The following is a 23,929-nucleotide window of genomic DNA, read 5'->3' on the forward strand; positions in this document are numbered from 1 at the left end:
AACAACCATGTCTCTGTCACGAGCAAACACAGTCAGGGGTGGTACAGGTACCTCTAAAATTCACTCGAAAGGCAACCTGGAAAATAAATATGTAAATAAAGGCTTTACACCCTACAATGGTAAAACAACACCCAACAACGTGTTACACCACAGGTGTTAATTCCCTTACACTGAAAAGTGTAACAGCATCAGCTCTAATAAAGAATGGAATGGAATCCAGATCGATTTAGAATTGGTCAGGTGAGAACATGCAGAACCCTGGACCTCGACACCAACGCAGCATCTGATTGGCTGTCAGGGTTGAACAGGAAGATAGGGTGGAGGTCCTTCGCTAAGGGTAGCGTAATGTGACCGTAACCTATTGAAAAATACTCACACACCTCACTGACAGACATAAATAATCTGCTGCTCAGAGGATATAACCATCACATACACACACTCACCATGAAGCCAAGTTGTAAATTAAAGTGTTTGTGATTCCTTGTTCTATGATTGGTGTCCACCCTAAATGTATTTTGTTTTAACCTAAAAATGCATATTGCTTACACAGACACACACAGACGCGTGCGGAAACAAACACTGCAGAACTCCCTGGGTTATCATCGTGTGGTGCTGGGCCTAGGCTTGGGTCAATAATTCCCAGCTGCTTTGTTCATTGATTACTGATTGAAAAATGATTGTCTGAGGAGTAAACACAGGAGCACTCTGCCCAAGGGTCAGAGGGGAATACAGATCCACTTAGATTTACAACTGGACTGATAGAGAATGTGTGTGTGTGTGTGTGTGTGTGTGAGAGACAGGGAAATAGAGTGAGTGTGTGTATGTGCACGCACAGGGTAGTACAGAGGCATAAACATCTGTGTAGATTCATGCAAGAGGGGTTATAGGACCTCGCTCTGTGCAAGGGGGCATTGTCATGCTGAAACAGGAAAGGGCCTTCCCCAAACTGTTGCTACAAGTTTGAAAGCACATAGTCGTCTGGAATAACATTGTATGCTGTAGCATTAAGATTTCACTTCACTGGAACTAAGGAACCTGGCCCAAACCATGAAAAACAGCCCCTGACCATTATTCCTCCTCCACCAACTTTACAGTTGGCACTATGCATTGGGGCAGGTAGCGTTCTCCTGGCATCCGCCAAACCCAGATTTGCCCGTCGGACTGCCAGATGGTAAAGCATGATTCATCACTCGAGAGAACCCGTTTCCACTGCTCCAGAGTCCAATGGCGGAAAGGTTTACACCACTCCAGCCGACGCTTGGCATTGTGATCTTAAGCTGCTCCCGACGAACAGCACTTGTGCTCACATTCCTTCCAGAGTCAATTTGGAACTCGGAAATGAGTGTTGCAATCAAGGACAGATGATTTTTACGTGCCTCAGCACTTAGTAGTCCTGTTCTGTGAGCTTGTGTGGCCTACTACTTTGCGGCTGAGCCGTTGTTTCCACTTCAAAACAGCAGCACTTCAATTGACTGGGGCAGCTCTAGCTGGGCAGAAATTTGATGAACTGACTTGATGGGAAGGTGGTATCCTATTATGGTGTCACATTGAAAGTCACTAAGCTCTTCAGTAAGGCCATTCGACTGCCAATGTTTGTCTATGGAGATTGCATGGCGGTGTGCTAAATTTTATAGACCTGTCAGCAACAGGTGTGGCTGAAATAGCCGAATCCACAAATTTGAAGGGGTGTCCACATAAGTTTGCTTATATAGTGTACATCTGTCTGCTTTAAAATACTTTCACAAACCAATCTGGCCCCATCTGACACAATAGCCTGGATATAGTGACACCTGCTGGAAACCACTAAACACACATTATGCTGGTAACAACTGAACATAACCCTGAGAACCACCAGAATATGTTAGCATCAATAGAGACAAATCAGTGTGAGAGAGACAATGCATTGATCCACTCCTTTAATTCATCAACAAAACTCTGTGCAAATACTCTACAAATAACACACACACGAAAAGGATTCACGTGCATGCGCACAAGCACACCTCAAAAGGGGAATTGATGGTTGATCATACGAGCCAGCCATGATTATCAGTCTTTCACATAATAAACAAAAGAAATACAAATCCCTTTACACAATTACACTCACTCAAGACACCACAGATCACAATGGCAGAGACTTAATTCACAATCTGAAATACACATCTCAATCATTATTTTGAAAAAAAAAAGACAACTGGATTAAAATTTAAAATAGTGTTTGCATCCAAATATTGAAAATGTGAACATATAAAAAAAGAAAAAGTGTCTAACAATTGGGTCAGCTCTCCTCTATGCTTCTATGGTTACATTGATAGCTGGTTTCTACATGGTAGACTGTCCATTCTCCTATTCAACTCTACTAAGTACCAGACATATAAAAGTCTTTAGTCAATCCCCTAATGTGCATATTACCACGTTAACCATTTCAGTGTCATGACATACGTAGAGCGTTAGTTTTTCCTCCTCCTATGAAGTCCCGGGGCATAAGAATGTCGTACAAAATTAAAAACTACAAAACACCAGAAGAAAAACGAAAAAAATACACATAACACAGGAGGCTGCTGAGGGGAGGACGGCTCATATTAATGTCTGGAACATGGAAACTATATGTTTGATACCATTCCACTAATTCCGCTCCAGCCATTACCATGAGCCTGTCCTTCCCAATTAAGGTACCATCAACCTCCTTGGTATAACTATTGTAGTGCCTTGTGGGTAGTCATTTGTACCCAACAATCAAGATGACAAAAGAGAAACGTTCACATCAAAAACACTGGTAGGTGCACAGAATGCAGTAACATGGCTACCGCTGTAAACTCTGTGTGCTTCAAGAAGCTGCCCACGTGTCTATTTTCAAAGCATTAAGCTAAGAACATTAACAACTTCATAGTTAAGAACACTACAACAATATGGAATAAACTGAAACATTCTACAAGAACCAATATCACTCCATAAAAACACAACCTTATGGAACAATCCTTGGATAGCTTTTCAGAATTCACAGATAAATTGGAAAACTAAATTCATAGAAACTGTTATTGACTTGGCAACAGGGAATACATTTATTTCCATGACAGTATTGAAGTAATTTTGGACTGACCAATATAGTTTCAAATACATGCCATTTTAAAGTTACACATCTTTTGGACATCAGAGCAACCTTGAAGGATTTTCTTTGGAGTCAGATAAGGATGTTCATATGATAGGGACGATATACAAAACGTTGCCAGCAGCATATCAAACTGACAATCTCTTAGAAAAAAAAATGGAGGGAAAGTTGGAGCATAACTCATGAAATTACAGTTAACGAAAATTAACCCAGTATAAACTTATCTATGGAATTGATACAGTACAAAACAAAGAATTCACCAATTCTACAGCACAACAGCAGTCATGTCCCAAGTGTAAACTATAATGGGTGTGTTCATAAATTCACTCTGGAGTGCCAGAGAGTGAGCTCTGGGCGTTCATAATATTCAGAACGGATATCAGATTGTCCATTGTTAATAGCAAATTCAGAGTGTTTCGCTCTCGGAGCGTTCAGAGCACACACTGGACGCTCTGTCTGAGGAGTAAAGTTCATCCGAATGTTCTGACCTCACAACGGCAGTCAAGCACTCAAGCTAAGTGGCTAAAGTTGGCTAGCTACTGTACTTCCAGACATAAATGAGAGAACACCTCATTCTGACCATTTTATTCACCCTGGCAAAGCTGGTTAGGGTGGTTTCATGTTGTCTAGAGCGTTGGTGACCATAACTGTGCTGCTGGCAACAATTGAATTACTTTTTTTTGCTGATGTTTACTGACACCGTTCATATTCAAATGTTCGTAAATTCGTTAGTTATTCTGCACTCTGCTCTGGCGCACTCAGTCCAAAGAGCTCTGAAATCGGAGTAGATATCCAGAGTGAATTTAGAAACGCATCCAATGACTCAATAATCCATTTTTTTTTTGCGGGCGGAGCTAATAAAGTTGGCTGTCAGAAGTATTACAATGTTACTCTTAATCTATAAGTATGCATATTTCAAGACATGGAATATAGGGGTGTTGTGAGATACCCAATGGGCTGGACGATTCTTTTCTCATCAATCATTTTGCAAAAACGTATATTAAAAATGTGGAAATCAATTCATTCGGCATCATTAACACAATGGAAAAATCAAATGATTTATTGTAAAAAATTTAGAGTGAGTGGGCTACGGAGAAAAAAAAAAATGATGCAGTTTGAGGCCATGTGGCGGAAAATTATGCAGGCACTGGAGATGACGGCGTGTGCTAATAAGTCTGGGCATGTGTGATGTGGTTGATGTTTGTGTGATGTCATTTGTGTGCTTTGTTAAACATAAAATTAAATCTTACAACAACAAAAAAGAAGATTCACAATGCTCTAGCTTGAAGAAGTAAGAGCTAAGCTCAGGTACTGAATGGATGTAGGTGTGACTGTTGTTTTTACTGTTAAGACCGGAGTGGAAAAGCAAGACTCTGGGATACAGTAAACAGTAAAGTAAAACAACATGTTTTCAACATTAAAACAACATGATGACATTGTCTTAAGACCAGAGGCTGTAGTTTGACACACAAGTCCAGTTTAACTTCTTTCGACTCTCTAAAGACCTTTAGCTGTATAGTAAGTCAGCTACAATAATACTGGGCCACAACTATTAGTCTATTTTAAGACAATTTACATGATGCTCTTAACCCCTTCAGTGACATATACCTGCAGTTGGGTGCTTTCTAAAACCACTGTAGTTTCCCTGGGCATCTGGACATGGCATCCCCCTCCTCTTCTCTTCATACAATTCTCCTATTCGGAATGTTCCTCGCAATTGCTGCAATAATGCATTACAATATCTAGGAGTATCCAGTCATATACAACTCATCCTTGTATTGGAACATGTCCCTTTGCCATTCCCTGAGTGGTTTGTCTGTCTATAGCACAGTCTGAAATGGCACCCTACTCCCTAGTGCACTACTTTTGGCTGGAAGTGCACTGTATGGAATCGAGCACCATTTCAGCTTGCCCTCCATCTATCTCAGTACATGGATTCACCGTCTCCCAGGTTTCCAAATGGCAGACTGAAGGTGCTGCCCAGTCTCTTGGTGACTCCTCCCCCTTCCCTGTTTTTCTTCCTGTTCCAGTTGAGTAAGGAGACGGAGCTCTGGGCCTTAGCCCCACCCATGGGCCGTTGGCAAGCGTTCTCTTTGTCTCCTCTGGGGGAGAGCATCACTGACCTCCTCTCCACCTGAACAAACACACACAACACACATTACTGATGCACCAAAGCACTCAAAACACACATGCAGACACAGTAATACATACACACAGACAAATCACTCGAACGCACACAAACAAAACTACCTGTGTTTCGTGTGTGTGCAGTGCTATGAAACATACCTGTGTGTCGTGTGTGTGCAGTGTGATGACGCTGAGCTCCACTCCTCGGTCACTGCAGCTCTTCAGGCTGTGGACCACCTCTCCATGTTTAGCCCACTTACAGTTCTCTCCATCCACCGCCACTATGTAGTCCCCCTCTCTCAGACCTGCCTCCTGAGAAAACACACACACACAGTACATTCCAGTGGTGCATGAAATACTGTACATTTTCAGGGGTCGAGGAAATAGGAATAATAGGAATGCAAAGAGGGTTAAGACGAGAGACAGGGTACGACTCTCACCTCAGCACACCCCCCCGGCACTACTCCAGCCACCAGAACAGGAGAGTCTCCTCTGAGAGTTAGCCCCAGACCCCCCTCCCCTCGCTGGAGACACACCAAACGCACCGGCCCCCAGCGCGCCCGGGCACAGAACACTGACAAGGGACCCTGCAGGGGAGACAGCGGGAGACCATCTTCATTATACAACTCATCCTTCATTTAAAGAAACATCACGATCAAAAATCAGTCAGTCATCGGCGTCATCATTTACATTTAACTCATTTAGCAGACGCTCTTATCCAGAGCGACCTAGTTAGTGCAGTCATCTTAAGACAGTTAGGTGGAATGAACATCATCATCAGTCTTACCATTTGTATTTTATTTATTTATTTAACTAGGCAAGTCAGTTAAGAACAAATTCTTATTTACAATGACTGTCTGCCAAAAGGCAAAAGGCTTCCTGCGGGGAAGCTGGGGGCTGGGATTTAAAAAAAAAAATAAAAAAAATATACGACAAAAAAAAAACACCACGACAAGAGAAACACCACAACACAACATAAAGGGAGACCTAAGACAACAACATTGCAGCAACACAACAACAGGGTAACAGCACAAAACACAGTACAAACATTATTTGGCACAGACAACAGCACAAAGGGCAAGAAGGTACAGTGCCTTCCGAAAGTATTCGGCCCCACGCGAAGCAGCCACAACTGTCAGTAAGTGTCCAAGATTGAGTCTTTGAATGAAGAGATTGAGATAAAACTGTCCAGTTTGAGAGTTTTTTGCAGCTCGTTCCAGTTGCTAGCTGCAGCAAACTGAAAAGAGGAGGGATGTGTGGTTTGGGGACCTTTAACAGAATGTTACTGGCAGAACGGTGTTGTATGTGGAGGATGAGGCCTACAGGGTTTTATAAATAAGCATCAACCAGTGGGTCTTGCGATGGGTATACAGCGATGAGCAGATTACAGAGGAGTATAGAGTGTAGTGATCTGTCCTATAAGGAGCATTGGTGGCAAATCTGATGGCCGAATGGTAAAGAACCACTCGAGAGCATCCTAACCTGTCGATCTATAAATTACATCTCAGTAATCTAGCATGGTAATCTGAAATCAGGGTTAGTTCGGCAGCTGGGGTGAAAGAGGAGCAATTACGATAGAGGAAATCATGTCTAAATTTAACCTTAGCCTGTAGCTATGATATGTGCTGAGAGAAGGACAGTGTATCGTCTAGGTATACTCCCAAGTAGTACTTGCATGAGGTGACTACCTCAAGCTCTAAACCCTCAAAGTTAGTAATCACACCTGTGGGGAGACGGTCATTCTTCTTACCAAACCACATTACCTTTTTTTTGGAGGTGTTCAGAACAAGGTTACGGGCAGGGAAAGCTTGTTGGACATGAAGAAAGCTTTGTTGTAGAGGGTTTAACACAAAATCCAGGGAGGGGCCAGCTGAGTACAAGACTATCATCTGCATATATATGGATGAGAGAGCTTCTTACTGCCTGGGCTATGTTGTTGATGAAAATTGAGAAGAGCGTGGGGCCAAGGATTGAGCTTTGGGTACTCCCTTGGTGACAAGCAGTGGCTGAGACAGCAGATGTTCTGACTTTATACACTGCACTCTTTGAGAGAGGTAGTTAGCAAACCAGGCCAAAGACCCCTCAGAGACGCCAATACTCCTTAGCCGGCCCACAAGTATGGAATGGTCTACCGTATAAAAGCATTGGCCAAGTCAATAAAAATAGCAGCACAACATTGCTTAGAATCAAGGGCAATGGTGACATCATCAGTGACACATCCATAACCTGAGTGGAAACCAGATTGCATACGAGAGACAATAATACAGATGTCAAGAAAGCCAGTCAGTTGAATATTGACAAGTTTTACACTTTTGATAAACAGGGCAATGGGAAGCTCCCCAGAGAGGAGAGACAGGTTAGAAAGGTCAGAGATAGGCTTGGTGATGATCAGGGCAGCAACCTTAAAGAAGAAAGGGTCTAAACCATCTGAAACAGATGTTTTTTTTGAGTCAAATTTAAGGAGCTCCTTTAGCACCTCTGACTCAGTGATTGCCTGCTGGGAGAAACTTTGTAGTGGGGCAGGGGGAAAAGAGGGAGGAGCATCGGGGCTAGTCACATTAGAAGGGGTGGTAGATGAGGAAATGTTGGATGGGCAAGAAGGCATGGCTAAGCGGATTAGGAATCCTGACTTAACGAAGTGGTGAATAAAGAGCTCAGCCATGTGCTCCTTGTCAGTAACAACCACATCAATATTGAGGGACATGGGTAGTTGTGAGGTCTTTAATAGTTTTCCAGAACTTCTTGGGGTTAGACCCACAGAGAGAACTGCTCCTTATTAAATGGGCCAGGAGAGAGCTTAGGGCATTTAGGGTACAGGCCGGTGCTGATGGTGGACGATAACACTCAGCAACAGTCAACAAAGAGCTATTTGAAAGTTTAATGCTTAAAACCATTATATCAAATTGTTGGGGGACAGACTTGGTGGAGACAACTGAGCAATGAATGTGTTCCTTGGTAAAAGATTGCCACTCCACCACCTTTGGAAGATCCGTCTTGCAGAAAAAGGTTATAACCAGAAAGGTTAACATCAGTGTTCAAAACAAACTTTCTTAATCACGTCTCAGTAATGACCAACACATCTGGATTGGAGCTGTGAACCCACATTTTCAATGTATCCATTTTAAGTAATAAGCTTCTAGTGGTAACGTGCAGAAAACCCAGGCTTTTACGAGAACAGAAATCAGTGAAGCAAATATCAGAGCAGAAATCAGAATTGGAGCTAGCAAGGGTGTACATGCACATTTCCAGATATCATCAGCAGTAATACAATCAGGGCATGGCAGAGGACAGGCAGATCTCTACGGTGTTGATTTATGACACTTGAATGTGCATTAGATGGCAACAAGATCATATTGTACAGCAATTTCATCAGGTAACATGAATACAAAGAGGTGGTTAGAATAGGATGGGAGGCCAAATGTCTGTGTAACCAATAGAGAGTCAGAGTCCTGAGTGTGGGAACAGTCTATCCCAAGGTTGGGTAAACAAGCAAGTGTCATGAGGCAAATAGCATAAAGCACAAGAAAAAAAATATTGACTTGGGGCTAGCCATTGTAAGTTCAGAGTCATTCGCCCCAACAGTGCGTGTGTGCTGGAGGAGAGTGAAAGATTGGAGAGAGGGGGGAGTGTGGTGGGGGTACCTGTACCAGACAGGGAGAGACAGGCCAGGGCAGACAGTGAACAGAAAGCTAGGTGGAATCCAAGCAGCAGTCCAGCAGGCAATGGGAGTAGGTGTCACACCCACTTGGAAGAAGCTTTTTTTGGGAGGCAGATCCCTTGAAGATTTTTTTTGCCTAACTAGCAAGTCTCTGTCCGTTTTTTTCCCCACATGGAAAAAGAGGTCGTTAGCTAACTATATCTCTTCAGTTGACGAATGGTCCTTTATGACATCCAAACAAAGTTGTCCTGTGGCTGTTGTATTTGAAATCATCTCCTGATGTGACCAAAGCAACAATAATGTTTCTTATTGAATTAATTTACATTTTAAGTGTCATGGCTGCATATCAGTTCAAAATTGAGGTGAATCCAGGGGGTACTGTATTGTAATGACCTCGGCACAGATGGAGGGGGCTTCAAAGGCCTCTGCATTTGGGTGGGGAAGGCTGTGAAACTCCCCTGCCATTGTTGGTGTCAAGAGCTTTGACACCTTTCACTTCACACCTCAGTGCTAATTGTCTGATCTGTTCTAGCACGCTTGGTAGCCTTAACTTAGCATTCAGTCCCTATAAAGTAAAATATATCACAAATTTATTTTGTTCTTGGCTTTAAAAGTAGCTTCAGACTAAACATTACTCACTCAGTTCCAGGTTGGATGGTGTTTTCAGGTTTCTTGTCCTTCTTTTGCCAGAGCATTTTCTGTATAGACTTTAGAAATAAGAATCTTTGGTAGTAGGAATCCTTCCAGTTAATTTTGTCCAAAATCAGGTTGTAGGTTTGGAGTTTTGATTTGGAGTGAAGGTTATGTTGTGGAGTGTAGAATTCTGTATATGTCCTTGCGGAAAAATCCAAGTTTATCATCTAAATCAATCTTTTTGTAAAAACATGCTGAAAAATGTGGAAGCCCATCTGCTCATGATCTCTCTCTCTGCTCTCTTGTGGACCATAAAAAATAATATATAAAAATAAAAAAAAGACTTACCAGCCTTCGGAAGATGTCAGTGACTTGGACAGTGGAGAAATTGGGTGGAATTATATCAGGCTTCTGCTGGGTTTGAGCTGAGGAAGAAGAGGAGAGACAAATTATCAATTACTGTTTCTCACAGATAATCTGTTAAAATAAAGCAAACACATGAGTAAATGAGGGATACAACGTATTTTCAAAGCAGGTGCTTAGGGTCATATATAAAAATGCCCAGATCCCCATTATTTTGGCAATCATAGCTAAAAAAATTAAAAATAAAGATCTCAGTGACTTTGAAAGAGGGGTCTCAAAGGAGCATAGAGGGTTTAAATTGTGTGTGCGTGTGTCTCAGTCAGTAGATCTCAACCCAATTGAACACTTATGGGAGATTCTGGAGTGACGCCTGAGACAGCAATTTCCAACACAATCAACAAAACATAAAATTATTTAATTTCTTGTGGAAGACTTGTGCACAGCACATTGGCCAATGTTTATTTTTCAGTGTAACATTACTAGTGTTGATTCAGGAGTTAAATTCACTCTGCAAGGGGTATAAAATAACCCAGTGATAGTGTTAATAACCAGTTATTGCTTTACACTGTGGAGAGTAAAACGGTTACATCAAAACCACACCCATCATTTTCATATTTTCCAGCATGCCCTACTGAAGGTCGATACTTTAGGATTGTTTTTAGTACAGTGGGGCAAAAAAGTAATTAGTCAGCCAACAATTGTGCAAGTTCTCCCACTTAAAAAGATGAGATGCCTGTCCTTTTCATCATAGGTACACTTCAACTATGACAGACAAAATGAGAAAAAAATGAATGTATTTGCAAACCAAAGTACCAAAGCCTACCATCAGTAACACACTACGCCGCCAGGGACTCAAGTCCTGCAGTGCCAGACGTGTCCCCCTGCTTAAGCCAGTACATGTCCAGGTCCGTCTGAAGTTTGCTAGAGAGCATTTGGATGATCCAGAAGAAGATTGGGAGAATGTCATATGGTCAGATGAAAACAAAATATAACTTTTTGGTAAAAACTCAACTCGTCGTGGTTGGAGGACAAAGAATGCTGAGTTGCATCCAAAGAACACCATACCTACTGTGAAGCATGGGGGTGGAAACATCATGCTTTGGGGCTGTTTTTCAGCAAAGGGACCAGGACAACTGATCCGTGTAAAGGAAAGAATGAATGGGGCCATGTATCGTGAGATTTTGAGTGAAAACAGAAAACCTCCTTCCATCAGCAAGGGCATTGAAGATGAAACGTGGCTGGGTCTTTCAGCATGACAATGGTCCCAAACACACCGCCCGGGCAACGAAGGGGTGGCTTCGTAAGAAGCATTTCAAGGTCCTGGAGTGGCCAAGCCAGTCTCCAGATCTCAACCCCATAGAAAATCTTTGGAGGGAGTTGAAAGTCTGTGTTGCCCAGCAACAGCCCCAAAACATCACTGCTCTAGAGGAGATCTGCATGGAGGAATGGGCCGAAATACCAGCAACTGTGTGTGAAAACCTTGTAGAGACTTACAGAAAATGTTTTACCTCTGTCATTGTCAACAAAGGGTATATAACAAAGTATTGAGATAAACTTTTGTTATTGACCATATACTTATTTTCCACCATAATTTACAAATAAATTCATAAAAAATCCTACAATGTGATTTTCTGGATTTTTTTTCTTTTCATTTTGTCTGTCATAGTTGAAGTGTACCTATGATGAAAATTACAGGCCTCATCTTTTTAAGTGGGAGAACTTGCACAATTGGTGGCTGACTAAATACTTTTTTGCACCACTGTATATGTGTTTTTGCATGTACATTGATTAATCTTATGCTTCACAAAAGATAAATAACAAATCTAAACTGATCCAAATCAGTTACTTACATTTATTTTACCGGTTACTGAAATGGTTGTTAGAGTTTAAATGGTAGAGATACTCTTATCATTCTCATTCTGAATGCAGACGTGGGTGAATAAAAACTCCAACTGTTGGATATCCTAACTGGCTGGATTCCAATAAGAATTACACATCACATTGAATAATGTGATTTACAGGCCTGATGTGGCCTGTAAACCAGGAGTTTCATAACACCACTGTGTTAGGGTAAAACTAAGCAATCAAAGTAAGGCCTTATGATATAAGTATTGCATAGTCATAGATTATAATGGTAACATTTGCCTTGGTACTCACTCAATGAAAGCCACAGGCCTTTAGAATGAAATAATTAAACAACCATGTCTCTGTCACTAACAAATACTGTCATGGGTGGTAACTCTACAATTCACTCAAAAATAAAAAGCAACCACGAATATATGATAATTAGGCTTTACACCTTAGAGTTTTGAAACACCAAAAAATGATTTACTGTAACACTAAAAGGTGTTAATTTCATACACTGAGAAAGCACTGTGTCATCAGGGCAAAGGGTGGATACTTTGAAGAATCTGAAATCATCTGAAATATTTTTGATTTGTTTAACACGTTTGTTGGTTACTACATGATTCCATGTGTTATTTCATAGTTTGATGTCTTCACTATTATTCTACAATGTAGAAAACAGTAAAAAATAAAGAAAAACCCTTGAATGAGTAGGTGTGTCAAAACCTTTGCCTGGATTTAAAATAGGACAAGTTTGACTAGAGCACATTTAAGTCTGGCCAATACTATACAGTGCATTCGGAAATTATTCAGACCACTTCACTATACACATGCCACAGTTACAGCCAAATTCTAAAATAGATTTTGTTGTTCCTCATGAAATCTACACAGAATACCCTATAATGGCAAAGCGAAAACAGGTTTAGACAGGTTTGAAAATGTATTTAAAAAAAGTTTTACATAAGTTTTCAGGCCCTTTGCGATGAGACTCAAAATTGAGCTCAGGTGCACCCTGTTTCCATTGATCATCCTTGAGATGTTTCTACAACTTGATCAATTGATAGGACATGATTTGGAAAGGCACACACCTGTCTATATAAAAAGGTCCCACAGTTGACAATGCACGTCAGAGGAAAAAAAGCAAGCCATGAGGTCAAAGGAATTGTCCGTAAAGTTCCGAGACAGGATTGTGTCGAGGCACAGATCTGGGGAAGGGTACCAAAAACAAGTCAGCAGCATTGAAGGTCCCCAAGAACACAGTGGCCTCCAACATTCTTAAATCAAAGAAGTTTGGAACTCTTCAAAGAGCTACAGTGGTTTCTCATTTAACCTCTCTTGGGTAGGGGGCAGTATTTTCAAGTCCGAATTAAAAGCATGCCCAAAGTAAACTGCCTGTTACTCAGGCCCAGAAGCTAGGATATGCATATAATTGGTAGATTTGGATAGAAAACTCTAAAGTTTCTAAAACTGTTGAAATGATGTTTGAGTATAACAGAACTGATATGGTAGGTGAAACCCAGAGGACAAACCATAAAAATTAAATAATAATAATAATTCAGCCTTCCACTGTTTCCAATAGCTTTCATGTTTATTACGAGGCGAAGTCCTCCCAGATTGCAGTTCCTAGGGCTTCCACTAGATGTCAACAGTCTTTAGAAAGAGTTTCAGGCTGGTTTTTGGAAAAATGAGCTAGAAATTGTAGTTTTTCCTAAGTGGCTGTAGTGTTTCCATGCGCGTGGGTGAAAGCGTGTTCTTTGTTATTTATCTCCGGTAATGAAAATACTATTCTCAGTCTTACATTTTATCGTTTATTTACGTAATAGGGTACCTGAGGTTTGATTATAAACGTTGTTTGACTTGTTTGGATAAGTTTATTGGTAACGTTTGGGATTCATTTTGTATGCATTTTGAAGGAGGGAAACTGGTGGATTATTGAATGAAGTGCGCCAGCTAAACTAAGTTATGGATATAAAGGACTTTATCGAACAAAAATGACCATTTGTGATGTTGCTGGGACATTTGGAGTGTTCTTCAAAAGGTAAGGCATTTATTATATCGCTATTTCTGACTTTTGTGTTGCACCTGCCTGGTTGAAAAATGTTTTTCATGTTTTTGTATGCGGGGCGCTGTCCTCAGATAATCGCATGGTGTGCTTTCACCATAAAGCTATTTTGAAATCTGACACAGCGGCTGGATTAACAAGAAGTTAAGCTTTATTTTGATGTAGAATACTTGTATTTTCATGAATGTTAAATATTTAAATTTCTGTAATTTGAAATTCCCGCGCTCTGCAATTTCACCGGATGTTGGCCAGGTGGGACGCGACTGCCCATAAGAAGTTAAAGTTGCAGCATGCTGCGGCGCAGCTTGCATGATGACGTAGAATTCTATGGCATGTTATTTAAGTGTGAACCACCAATACCATTAATGCTAGTTAGTGCTAGTTCGTCCACCAGAGGACATATTTGAGAAGTATTTGATAGCCTTCAATAATGGCTGTACTAGACAATGCGGACATGCGGGAGACTGGGGTTCAATTTCCCGACGGGGAGGAAGGAGTAGGCTGTCCTTGTAAATAAGAATGTGTTCTTAACTGACTTGCCTAGTTAAATAAAGGTTACACTAAAAGCACAACATTTCTGCACCATAATTTTCTAATTCTAGTCTAACCAATACCCAAAGGAAGATGAAAATAAAAATAATTTATCAAGACCAGACCCCATGCTGGTCTCAGAGCAGCGTGAAATAGTGCTAAAAAAGTTGTAGGCTTTTGCTTCAAATCCTATTGCTTTTAACTTCAATAAGCTCTTTAAAAAATTAAAAGAACTACACCACTTTTAACAGGACATTACTGAACACTAGTGGGACTCATGTCGTCTACGGTAGGCCTACAGTATATCGAAAAACATGACGTGACTCATCCAAAATAATTACACACAGTTGAAGTTGGAAGTTTACATACACATTAGCCAAATACATTTCAACTCAGTTTTCCACAATTCCTGACATTTAATCCTAGTAAAAATTCCCTGCCTTAGGTCAGTTAGGATCAACACTTTATTTTAAGAATGTGAAATGCTTTTATTTCCTTCATCACATTCCCAGTGGGTCAGAAGTTTACATACACTATTTGGTAGTATTTGGTAGCATTGCCTTGAAATTGTTTAACTTGGGTCAAAGGTTTCGGATATGCGTTCCACAAGCTTCCCATAATAAGTTGGGTGAATTTTGGCCCATTCCTCCTGACCGAGCTGGTGTAACAGTCAGGTTTGTAGGCCTCCTTGCTCGCACACGCTTTTTCAGTTCTGCCCACAAATTTTCTATAGGATTGAGGTCAGGGTTTTGTGATGGCCACTCCAATACATTGACTTTTTTGGCCTCAACTTCCTGACTAAGGTCTTGAGATGTTGCCTCAATAAATCCACAATCTTCCTTAACCTTTTAACCGATGTAAAACACTTGTATTTTCATGAATGTTTACTATGACTAGTTTTGTCATTTGAATTTGGCGTTCTACAATTTCACAGGATGTGTGGGACACTAGCGTTCCAATGAGCCCAAAGAAGTTAAGAAATTCAAAAGGTGTTATGATCCTATAAAAAAAATGATAATGGGAGGTACAATCCATTAAAGTAGATGGTCAAAGAAAACAGATTGCCTTGAATATACTACTTGATGATGAACAGTTATGGCTCATAAATCTATATAGACTGAATAATGACGATCCAACCTTTTGAAAACATTTATTATAATCAAATTTGTCTCCAAATTACAAATAATTATAATACACTGCTCAAAAAAATAAAAGGGGACACTTAAACAACACAATGTAACTGAGTCAATCACACTTCAAACTGTCCACTTAGGAAGTAACACTGATTACAAATACATTTCACATGCTGTTGTGCAAATGGAATAGACAACAAGTGGAAATTATAGGCAATTAGCAAGACACCTCCAATAAAGAAGAGGTTCCTATGCTTCCTGGCTGATGTTTTGGTCACTTTTGAATGCTGGCGGTGCTTTCACTCTAGTGGTAGCATGAGACAGAGTCTGCAGCTCATGGGACATCAATGCGAGCTGTGGCAAGGTTTTCTGTGTGTCAGCGTAGTGTCCAGAGCATGGAGGCGCTACCAGGAGACAGGCCAGTACATCAGGAGACATGGAGGAGGCCGTAGGAGGGCAACAACCCAGCAGCAGGACCGCTACCTCCGCCTTTGTGCAAGGAGGAGCAGGAGGAGCACTGCCAGAGCGCTGCAAAATGACCTCTAGCAGGCCACAAATGTGCATGTGTCTGCTCAAACGGTCAGAAACAGACTCCATGAGGGTGGTATGAGGGCCCGACGTCCACAGGTAGGGGTTGTGCTTACAGCCCAACACCGTGCAGGACGTTTGGCATTTGCCAGAGAACACCAAGACTGGCAAATTCGCCACTGGTGCCCTGTGCTCTTCACAGATGAAAGCAGGTTCACACTGAGCACGTGACAGACGTGACAGTCTGGAGATGCCGCGGAGAACGTTCTGCTCCCTGCAACATCCTCCAGCATGACCGGTTTGGCGGTGGGTCAGTCATGGTGTGGGGTGGCATTTCTTTAGGGGGCCGCACAGCCCTCCATGTGCTCGCCAGAGGTAGCCTGACTGCCAATAGGTACCGAGATGAGATCCTCAGACCCCATGTGAGACCATATGCTGGTGCGGTTGGCCCTGGGTTCCTCCTAATGCAAGACCTCATGTGGCTGGAGTGTGTCAGCAGTTCCTGCAAGAGGAAGGCATTGATGCTATGGACTGGCCCGCCTGTTCACCAGACCCGAATCCAATTGAGCACATCTGGGACATCATGTCTCGCTCCATCCACCAACGCCACGTTGCACCACAGACTGTCTAGGAGTTGGTGAACGCTTTAGTCCAGGTCAGGGAGGAGATCCCTCAGGAGACCATCCGCCACCTCATCAGGAGCATGCCCAGGCCTTGTAGGGAAGTCATACAGGCACGTGGAGGCCACACACACTACTGAGCCTCATTTTGACTTGTTTTAAGGCCATTCCATCAAAGTTGGATCAGCCTGTAGTGTGGTTTTCCACTTTAATTATGAGTGTGACTCCAAATCCAGACCTCTATGGGTTGATGCATTTGATTTCCATTGATAATTTGTGTGATTTTGTTGCCAGCACATTCAACTATGTAAAGAATAAAGTATTTACTAAGAATATTTCATTCATTCAAATCTAGGATGTGTCATTTTAGTGTTCCCTTTATTTTTTTGAGCAGTGTATAATGGTAGGGGACTACAACACAGTTTAGGTACATCAGTGGACCAGAAAGGCAATCATACTACCAACTATCACCCTCTGGTGCACAAAAAGATAAAATATTATGGTTGGGTTAGAATTTATGGATATTTGAAGGCTTAAAACACCTGGATCTCATAAGATATACTTGGGAAGCTTAATCAAGCTGGTCAGATTGATTATTTTCTGGTATCCTTTCCAGTGTGCCAAAATGTGATCAGACCATCAGCTTATTGGCCTCCATGTAACTATGACAGACTTTCCAGGCGGGCGGGGATATTGGAAATTTAAGCAGGGTTTTTGGACGGACACTACTTTAACAAAAACAAAGGAATTAATAACATACTTTTTGGGGGGCAAAGTACAGGTTCAGCAGACCACTCATCATGGAATGTCTTTAAAGGCCATTGAATTCAATGTTCATCACAAAAACAGTATCAGTCAGAGAAAAAAACTTAAAGCAGAAATATAAAATCTAACATTACACATCAATTGTGTAGATTAATGTAATGCAGAAGCATTGAATAAACTCAACGCAAAACAAAAAGGAGTTTGAGGAACTTATTCAGGAAGGATCAGGTTTCATTTATTTAAAAAAATTAGAAAATTGGATGGAAAACAGCAAAGAATGCGCCAAGTTTTTCCTAAATCTTCAATATAGAAACATATCCAAAAAGAACCTATAAAAAAATAGTCAGTCACAATCGATGTAGAAATCCTTCTCTCAGCAAAAGTGAATTTGAATGAGGATGTAAAATATTGAAAATGTTTGTCAAGTTCCTCCAACCTCACTTGATGAAAAGTTTTGAGATATCATGTGGGGGCAAAACATTTGTATTAGCAGTACTTGAAATGATAGGTATCAATCCTGTACTCTGGTTGTGTAAAGTGCCGTTTTCACCTAACTCTGTGCCTAATACACCACAGCTCGTGGTCTTTCCCCCACCCTCTGTACTCTGAATCTTGCATGTTCGGAACGAGGTATCGCTCCTTAACCTCTATTCTAAGAACAAACCATTCTTAGTATTCACAAGGTAACACAGGGGACAGAATTTGGCCACCTCATCCAGTAGATATCAGTTAGGTTCGACACATTGAGACAGTCATGGTGGATTAAGGAAATGTAACAAAGTTGGGCTACATAATGCAAGCCCCAACTCAGAATCATTGAACGCTCATTATATTCACTCTGTCTGCATGTTGTGACAGCTCCCTTATTAATATGTACAATAAAGGTTTTTGATCAAGTATAACCAGATTTGGTGATTGGTTCTGGCTCTCCTCATTTGTTAAATCAGAATATCTACCACATTCTTGACGATGAGGATGGGATGTGAAACTTCACCTGGTAACCGCTCCTGAAGACGTGGGTAAACCATGCACGGGAGATTCCAAATTGGGGTCTCAGGGAAGCCGCACTCCTTGAAAGGAGCAGCTGGACTCGCCCAAGATCTCAGAGGAAGCGGGCGAGGGTGGATACCACATCCCGAACATAGTATTGAGAGAGGTAAGCAGATTAAACCAACAATAGGTTAAGATGCTCCTGTGAGGGTACTCCCAGAAGCAGACTCCCTTAAGGGGTTACAGCTGGGGTAACTGACAGAATTGGCTAAACCAGGCAATATCTCAGAGGAATTATTTCAGAGTAAGTGTCCTCTGGGATTGATTGCTGGTGGAACCAGTTTAGAGTAACCAAAAGTCTGGTTGGTTGGATTGATCCACAGCAGACCAGTGAGGTCAGTTAGGTGAGGGACCAGAGCCAGCTGAGTCTGTGTGTCACGTTTTGAGTCGGGGTGAGACACTTGAATAGATTAAATTGGGCATTAGAATAGACGGTTATGACCTGGGTTACAATTCTTAGATGTTATTGTGAGAGTTTTGTAATACCTGACACTTCAGTGGAGGTTAGAAAATACAAAAAAGGATCTATACCACCATTATTGCAGTAGGTAAAATTCTGGTGTGGAGGCAACACCCTGCCCTAGGTCCATCGAATTTACAATATTTTGATAATGGTATGGGTTTTCCTGTGTTTTTGGAAAGAGTCTAAAGTATAAACAGCGCTAAATGGTTTTCTTTGTTTGTCTACCCCTCTGTGTCGGTCTGTCTGTCTGTGGTGTGCGAGTGGAACAAGCACCATGGGACACGGTATTCCAGAACCCCCCCACGGGGGCTCAGAAGGTCATGGCAGATTAGTTGGGGAAGGGACATTCTGGACCAGGTGCAATTATGGCATAGGGAAGGTGGTTTCCCTTGACAGGGACACTGAGTTTAACAATGTTAGACAAAGTCAGGGAGAGTGTTTGGGTTAAACTGGGTTAAATATTGAAAATGGGAAAGAGAGGCAGAAAGGCATGCACAAAGACAGGATCCATTTAGGGGACAGCCCCGTCAGAATATGGTAGTGCAGATTGAGGAGGAAGGGAAAACCCATAAAGACGAGACAGTGAGAAAGAACAAAAAAAGATGAGATTTCCCCCCCCACTCTTTTCCTCCCAATCTCTACCCAGTGCTGCCAGGACCAGTGGCCGCAGCCGGGGGAGGGGCCAACTACCATTCAACTACACCCCGCCAGTTGACTCAGACCCCCCTTCCTCCACTGTTTCTTGGGTCCTCTCCGCGGCCTATGGAGACCTGTTGAAGGACTTCCTAGTGAGGGGCCTGGCACCTGACCTGGAGAGAGCGGTGAGAACGACGTGCATCAGTTGGGAGACTAAGCCACTGGCGACTGTGGTGCAACACTAAGCACACGGAGAGACAGCAGTGCACCCAGGTGAAGGCACAGGTCAAGAGGGAGAACCTGAAGAGTACCGAACTCAGGAAGGCTCAGCTGACGTTCTACCAAGAGGCGGCGGGTCAAGGCACGGCTGGAGGAAGAAATTGCTACAACTGTGGTAAACCAGGCCATTTTGCTGCTAGCTGCCCAGAAGGACCGACAGGGGTGGATCCAGAGGCAGAGGAGCCCCAAGGGGGCCCCCCCTCGAGGAAGAGGTCCACTAGGAGGACAAGGTCTGTGGTATCCCCCTGCCCAACAACAACCATGGCAGCAACCAACCAACCGAGGGAGAATATTGACAGGCGAAGGAGGTAGTAATTGAGTTAGAATCGTCAGAGCATCCAGAAAAGAACCATACCCTTCCTCGAATTTAGCCAACAGTGGAGGCTTGCGTCAATCGTGAGTCAATAATATTTCTACTGATACGTGAGCTGCGATGTCTGTGATTAACTGTAAAGCTATGACAAAATCTCCCATATCTAGTGAAACAGTCAAAACTGTAGGGGCTTCAGGCCTCCCATTCAGTATATGGGGATTTGGTGACCAAACGGATGGCACTGTGATAGACTGCATCCAATTTGTTGAGTAGTGTTGGAGGCTATTTTATAAAATGACATCCCCGAAGTCGAGGACCGGCAGGACGGTCAGTTTTACGAGGGCATGTTTGGCAGCATGAGTGAAGGATGCTTTGTTGCGAAATAGGAAGCAGATTCTAGATTTAATTTTGGATTTGAGATGCTTAATGTGAGTCTGGAAGAAAACTTTACAGTCTAACCAGACACCCAGGTATTTGTAGTTGTCCACATATTCTAAGTCAGAACTGTCCAGGGTAGTGATGTTGGACGGGCAGACAGGTGATTGCAGCGATCGATTGCAGAGCACGCATTTAGTTTTACTTGCATTTAAGAACAGTTGGAGGCCACGGAATGGGGAGTTGTATGGCATCGAAGCTCGTTTGGAGGTTAGTTAACACAGTGTTTCAAAGAAGGGCCAGAAGGATACAGAATGGTGTTGTCTGCGTAGAGGTGGATCAGAGAATCACCAGCAGCAAGAGCGACATCATTGATGTATACAGAGAAGAGAATCGGCCCGAGAATTGAACCCTAGCAGCACGAGCTCTGAAGATGGATGGGGGGGGGGCAATCAGTTCACATATGGTGTCCAGGGCACAGCTGGGGGCAGAGGGTGGTCTATAGCAAGCGGCAACGGAGAGAGACTTGTTTCTGGAAAGGTGGATTTTTAAAAGTAGAAGGTTGAACTGTTTGGGCACAGACCTGGATAGTAAGACAGAACTCTGCAGGCTCTCTCTGCAGTAGATTGCAACACTGCCCCCTTTGGCAATTCTATCTTGTCGGAAAATGTTATAGTTAGGGATGGAAATTTTGGGGTTTTACGTGGTCTTCCTGAGTCAGGATTCAGACACAACCAGGACATCTGGGTTGGCAGAGTGTGCTGGGGCTTCTAATGTTAACATGCATGAAACCTAGGCTATTACGGTAACAGAAGTCAACAAATGATAGCGCCTGGGGAATGGGAGTGGAGCTAGGCACTGCAGGGCCTGGATTCACCTCCACATCAGAGGAACAGAGGAGTAGGATGAGGGTACGACTAGAGGCTAAAATAACTGGTCGCCTAGTACGTTCAGAACAGAGTAAAAGGAGCAGATTTCTGGGCATGGTAGAAGAGATTAAAGGAATAACGTATGATAGGATGCGAGCACAGTGAGGGTAAACCTGTGCATAGAGTGACGATGAAAGAGATAGTCTCTAGAAATGTAATTCAAGCCAGATGTCACCGCATGTGTGGTAGGTAGAACTAAAGTGTTAAATAAGGCATATTGAGCAGCTAGAGGCTCTACAGTGAAATAAGGCAATAATTACTAACCAAAATCGCAATGAACAAGGCATATTGACGTTAGCAACAGGCATGCGTAGCCGAGTGAACATAGGAGTCCAGTGAGTGGCTTCAGACAGCAAGCAGCCAGGGCTAGCAAAAGGGCCTTGGGATGTTGCAACAGAAGGTTTGTTGTGGGCCCCTCGTGCTATTACGTCAGCAGACGTCGGGCTCCGTGTGGTAAACCAGGCCAATTGGCAAAAAAATTAAATAGGTGTAGTGGCCAAAGAATTTGTCCGATGGGCCTCTTAAGCCAACAGTCCGATGTGCTCTGGATAGCTAGCAGGCCACGGCTAATATGCTAGCGGATGGGCATTCAGGGGAGAACGCCACCACAGAGCAGTGGGCCTAGCAGATGGGCCAAGCAAGGCTAGCGCCAGGCTAATTGGTTCTTGCTTCGGGACAGAGACATTAGCCAGGAGTGGCCACTCGGATATCAGCTAGCTAGCGGCGATGATCCAGGTGGAAAAAAAGGTCGGAGCTTGAGGTAGGAATCCAGAGAAAAATGTCAGATTTTCTCTGGTTTGGGTAGCGCTGTGCAGACTGGCGAGAGTTGTCGATGCTAGAGGTAGCTGATGACTGCTAGCAGTGGCTAGCTGACTACTAGCTAGTAGCTGGCTAACTTCTGTTAGAGTTACGGTTCAGAAGACGGATCAGCAGGGTTCCGCGTGGTGAAACCAGGCCAATTGGCAAACAAGGTACAGTGGCCAAAGAATTTGTCTGATGGGCCTCTTTAGCTGACAGTCCGATGTGTTCTAGACAGTAGCGAGCCGTAGTTTGCTAGTAGACAGTTAGCTGGTAGCAAGTTAGCTGGCTAGCTTTTGATGGGGGATCCAGATTCTTAAGTATAAAATAGCAAATCCGTACCACTTGGGTGAGGCGGGTTGCAGGAGAGTATATACAGTCCGTAGATGGAAAGTGATATTAAAATATATACGAGAAAAAAAACAAGGAAAAACAATGTTTACATGGGACAGGGAGGGACAAGACAATATCACACGTCCGACTGCTACGCCATCTTGGAACATGGAGATTGCCTATGGGCAAGGGATAAGTATGATTTTGGCAGGATGAAGGGGGCTGAGCCCCTTGTAGTCACTCCCAAAGATAACAGGCACCCTTCCAGAGCACAGTATCCACTTAGTAAAGATGCTAATTGCAGGTATCACACATGTGCATGCCTCACTGTTAGGACTAACGCTCCGTGTTCTGTGTCCACTCACCTTGCAACACCCCTATCTGGCCAGTAAGAAAGGCCTCGGGCATGAGCGCAAACAGCATCACCTATGTGGTTCCCAATCCTACGACACTGTTGTCTGCAGTTGTAACAACAGCAAATTGGTTTTCAGTTATTGATTTGGCTAATGCGTTTTTTTAGCATCCCCGTGGCAACAGATCTTCAGTGCTGGTTTGCTTTTACGTGCCTTGGCAAGAGATTTACTTGGGCCAATGGTCCCCATGGGGTACACGGACTCCCCTCCGCAATTTTTTCAACCGCATTGGCACAAAATTGAGGGTTTCCTTCCCCCGGAGGGGAGCACTCTAATACAGTACGTGGATGACTTATTGCTATGCTCTGAGACTCTCCAGTCCTGTGAAACTGACACAAGAGCTCTGTCAGAGAATTGCCAAAGTATCAAAAGAGAAGTTGCAACTAATCTCCCAAACGGTTCAATATCTGGGTCATAATATCACTCCCAGCTGGGCACAGAGTGTGCAAGCCATTCTCTCGGTCCCACAGCCTGTTACCAAGCAACACATGTCACTGACTGGTATTGCAGGTTATTGTACAGTGTGGCTGCCTGACCTGACCTGATCTCACTTATGGTCGCAAAATGGCTATGAATGACAAGATAAAGTGGACCCGAGGTTTTGACGGCCCTGACAAAACTGAAACAACTCAGGACTCCTTCCCCATGCTTGGTGCTCCCTAACCACTAAACCATTTAATCTGTTGGTGTGTGAGAAAAATGGTTTGGGGTCTTCTGTTTTGACACAGGAACATGGGGGAAAGTAGAGACCAGTGGGTTACAATCCTAAACAATTGGACAGTGTGGCGAGAGGTTTGGTGTGTTGTTTAAAGGGCGGTGGCTGCTGCTACTGAAACTGTGTTAGCGTGTGCAGATATTGTGGCTATGTGCCAGTTAACTGTTCACGTCCTACATGCAGTCCATGCTCTTATTTCACAGGCAAAGAGAGCACACCTGACTCCAGGGAGAATCTGAATGTGCTGCTCAAAA

At 42.9% G+C, this 23,929-nt stretch overlaps 1 protein-coding gene across 2 annotated transcripts in view; it reads right to left on the bottom strand.

Moving 5' to 3' along the window:
* Nucleotides 1-1,901: 1,901 nt before the first annotated feature.
* The window catches only part of LOC135556213 (rhophilin-1-like), a 59,987-nt gene continuing 37,959 nt past the window's right edge, over nt 1,902-23,929 (bottom strand). Inside the window, exons 13-16 of one of the 2 annotated variants that reach the window (XM_064989221.1) lie at nt 9,873-9,949; nt 5,674-5,820; nt 5,393-5,545; nt 1,902-5,240 (exon numbers count right to left, since the gene is read on the bottom strand). In XM_064989221.1, the coding sequence (XP_064845293.1) occupies nt 5,031-5,240; nt 5,393-5,545; nt 5,674-5,820; nt 9,873-9,949 (587 nt within the window). In that variant the 3' untranslated portion in view covers nt 1,902-5,030. Of the gene's footprint in view, nt 5,241-5,392; nt 5,546-5,673; nt 5,821-9,530; nt 9,599-9,872; nt 9,950-23,929 lie in introns of those variants that run through there. The other variant, XM_064989222.1, reaches the window with a different exon arrangement.

Source organism: Oncorhynchus masou, chromosome 15, assembly GCF_036934945.1.
Source record: "Oncorhynchus masou masou isolate Uvic2021 chromosome 15, UVic_Omas_1.1, whole genome shotgun sequence".
Lineage (NCBI taxonomy): Eukaryota > Metazoa > Chordata > Actinopteri > Salmoniformes > Salmonidae > Oncorhynchus > Oncorhynchus masou.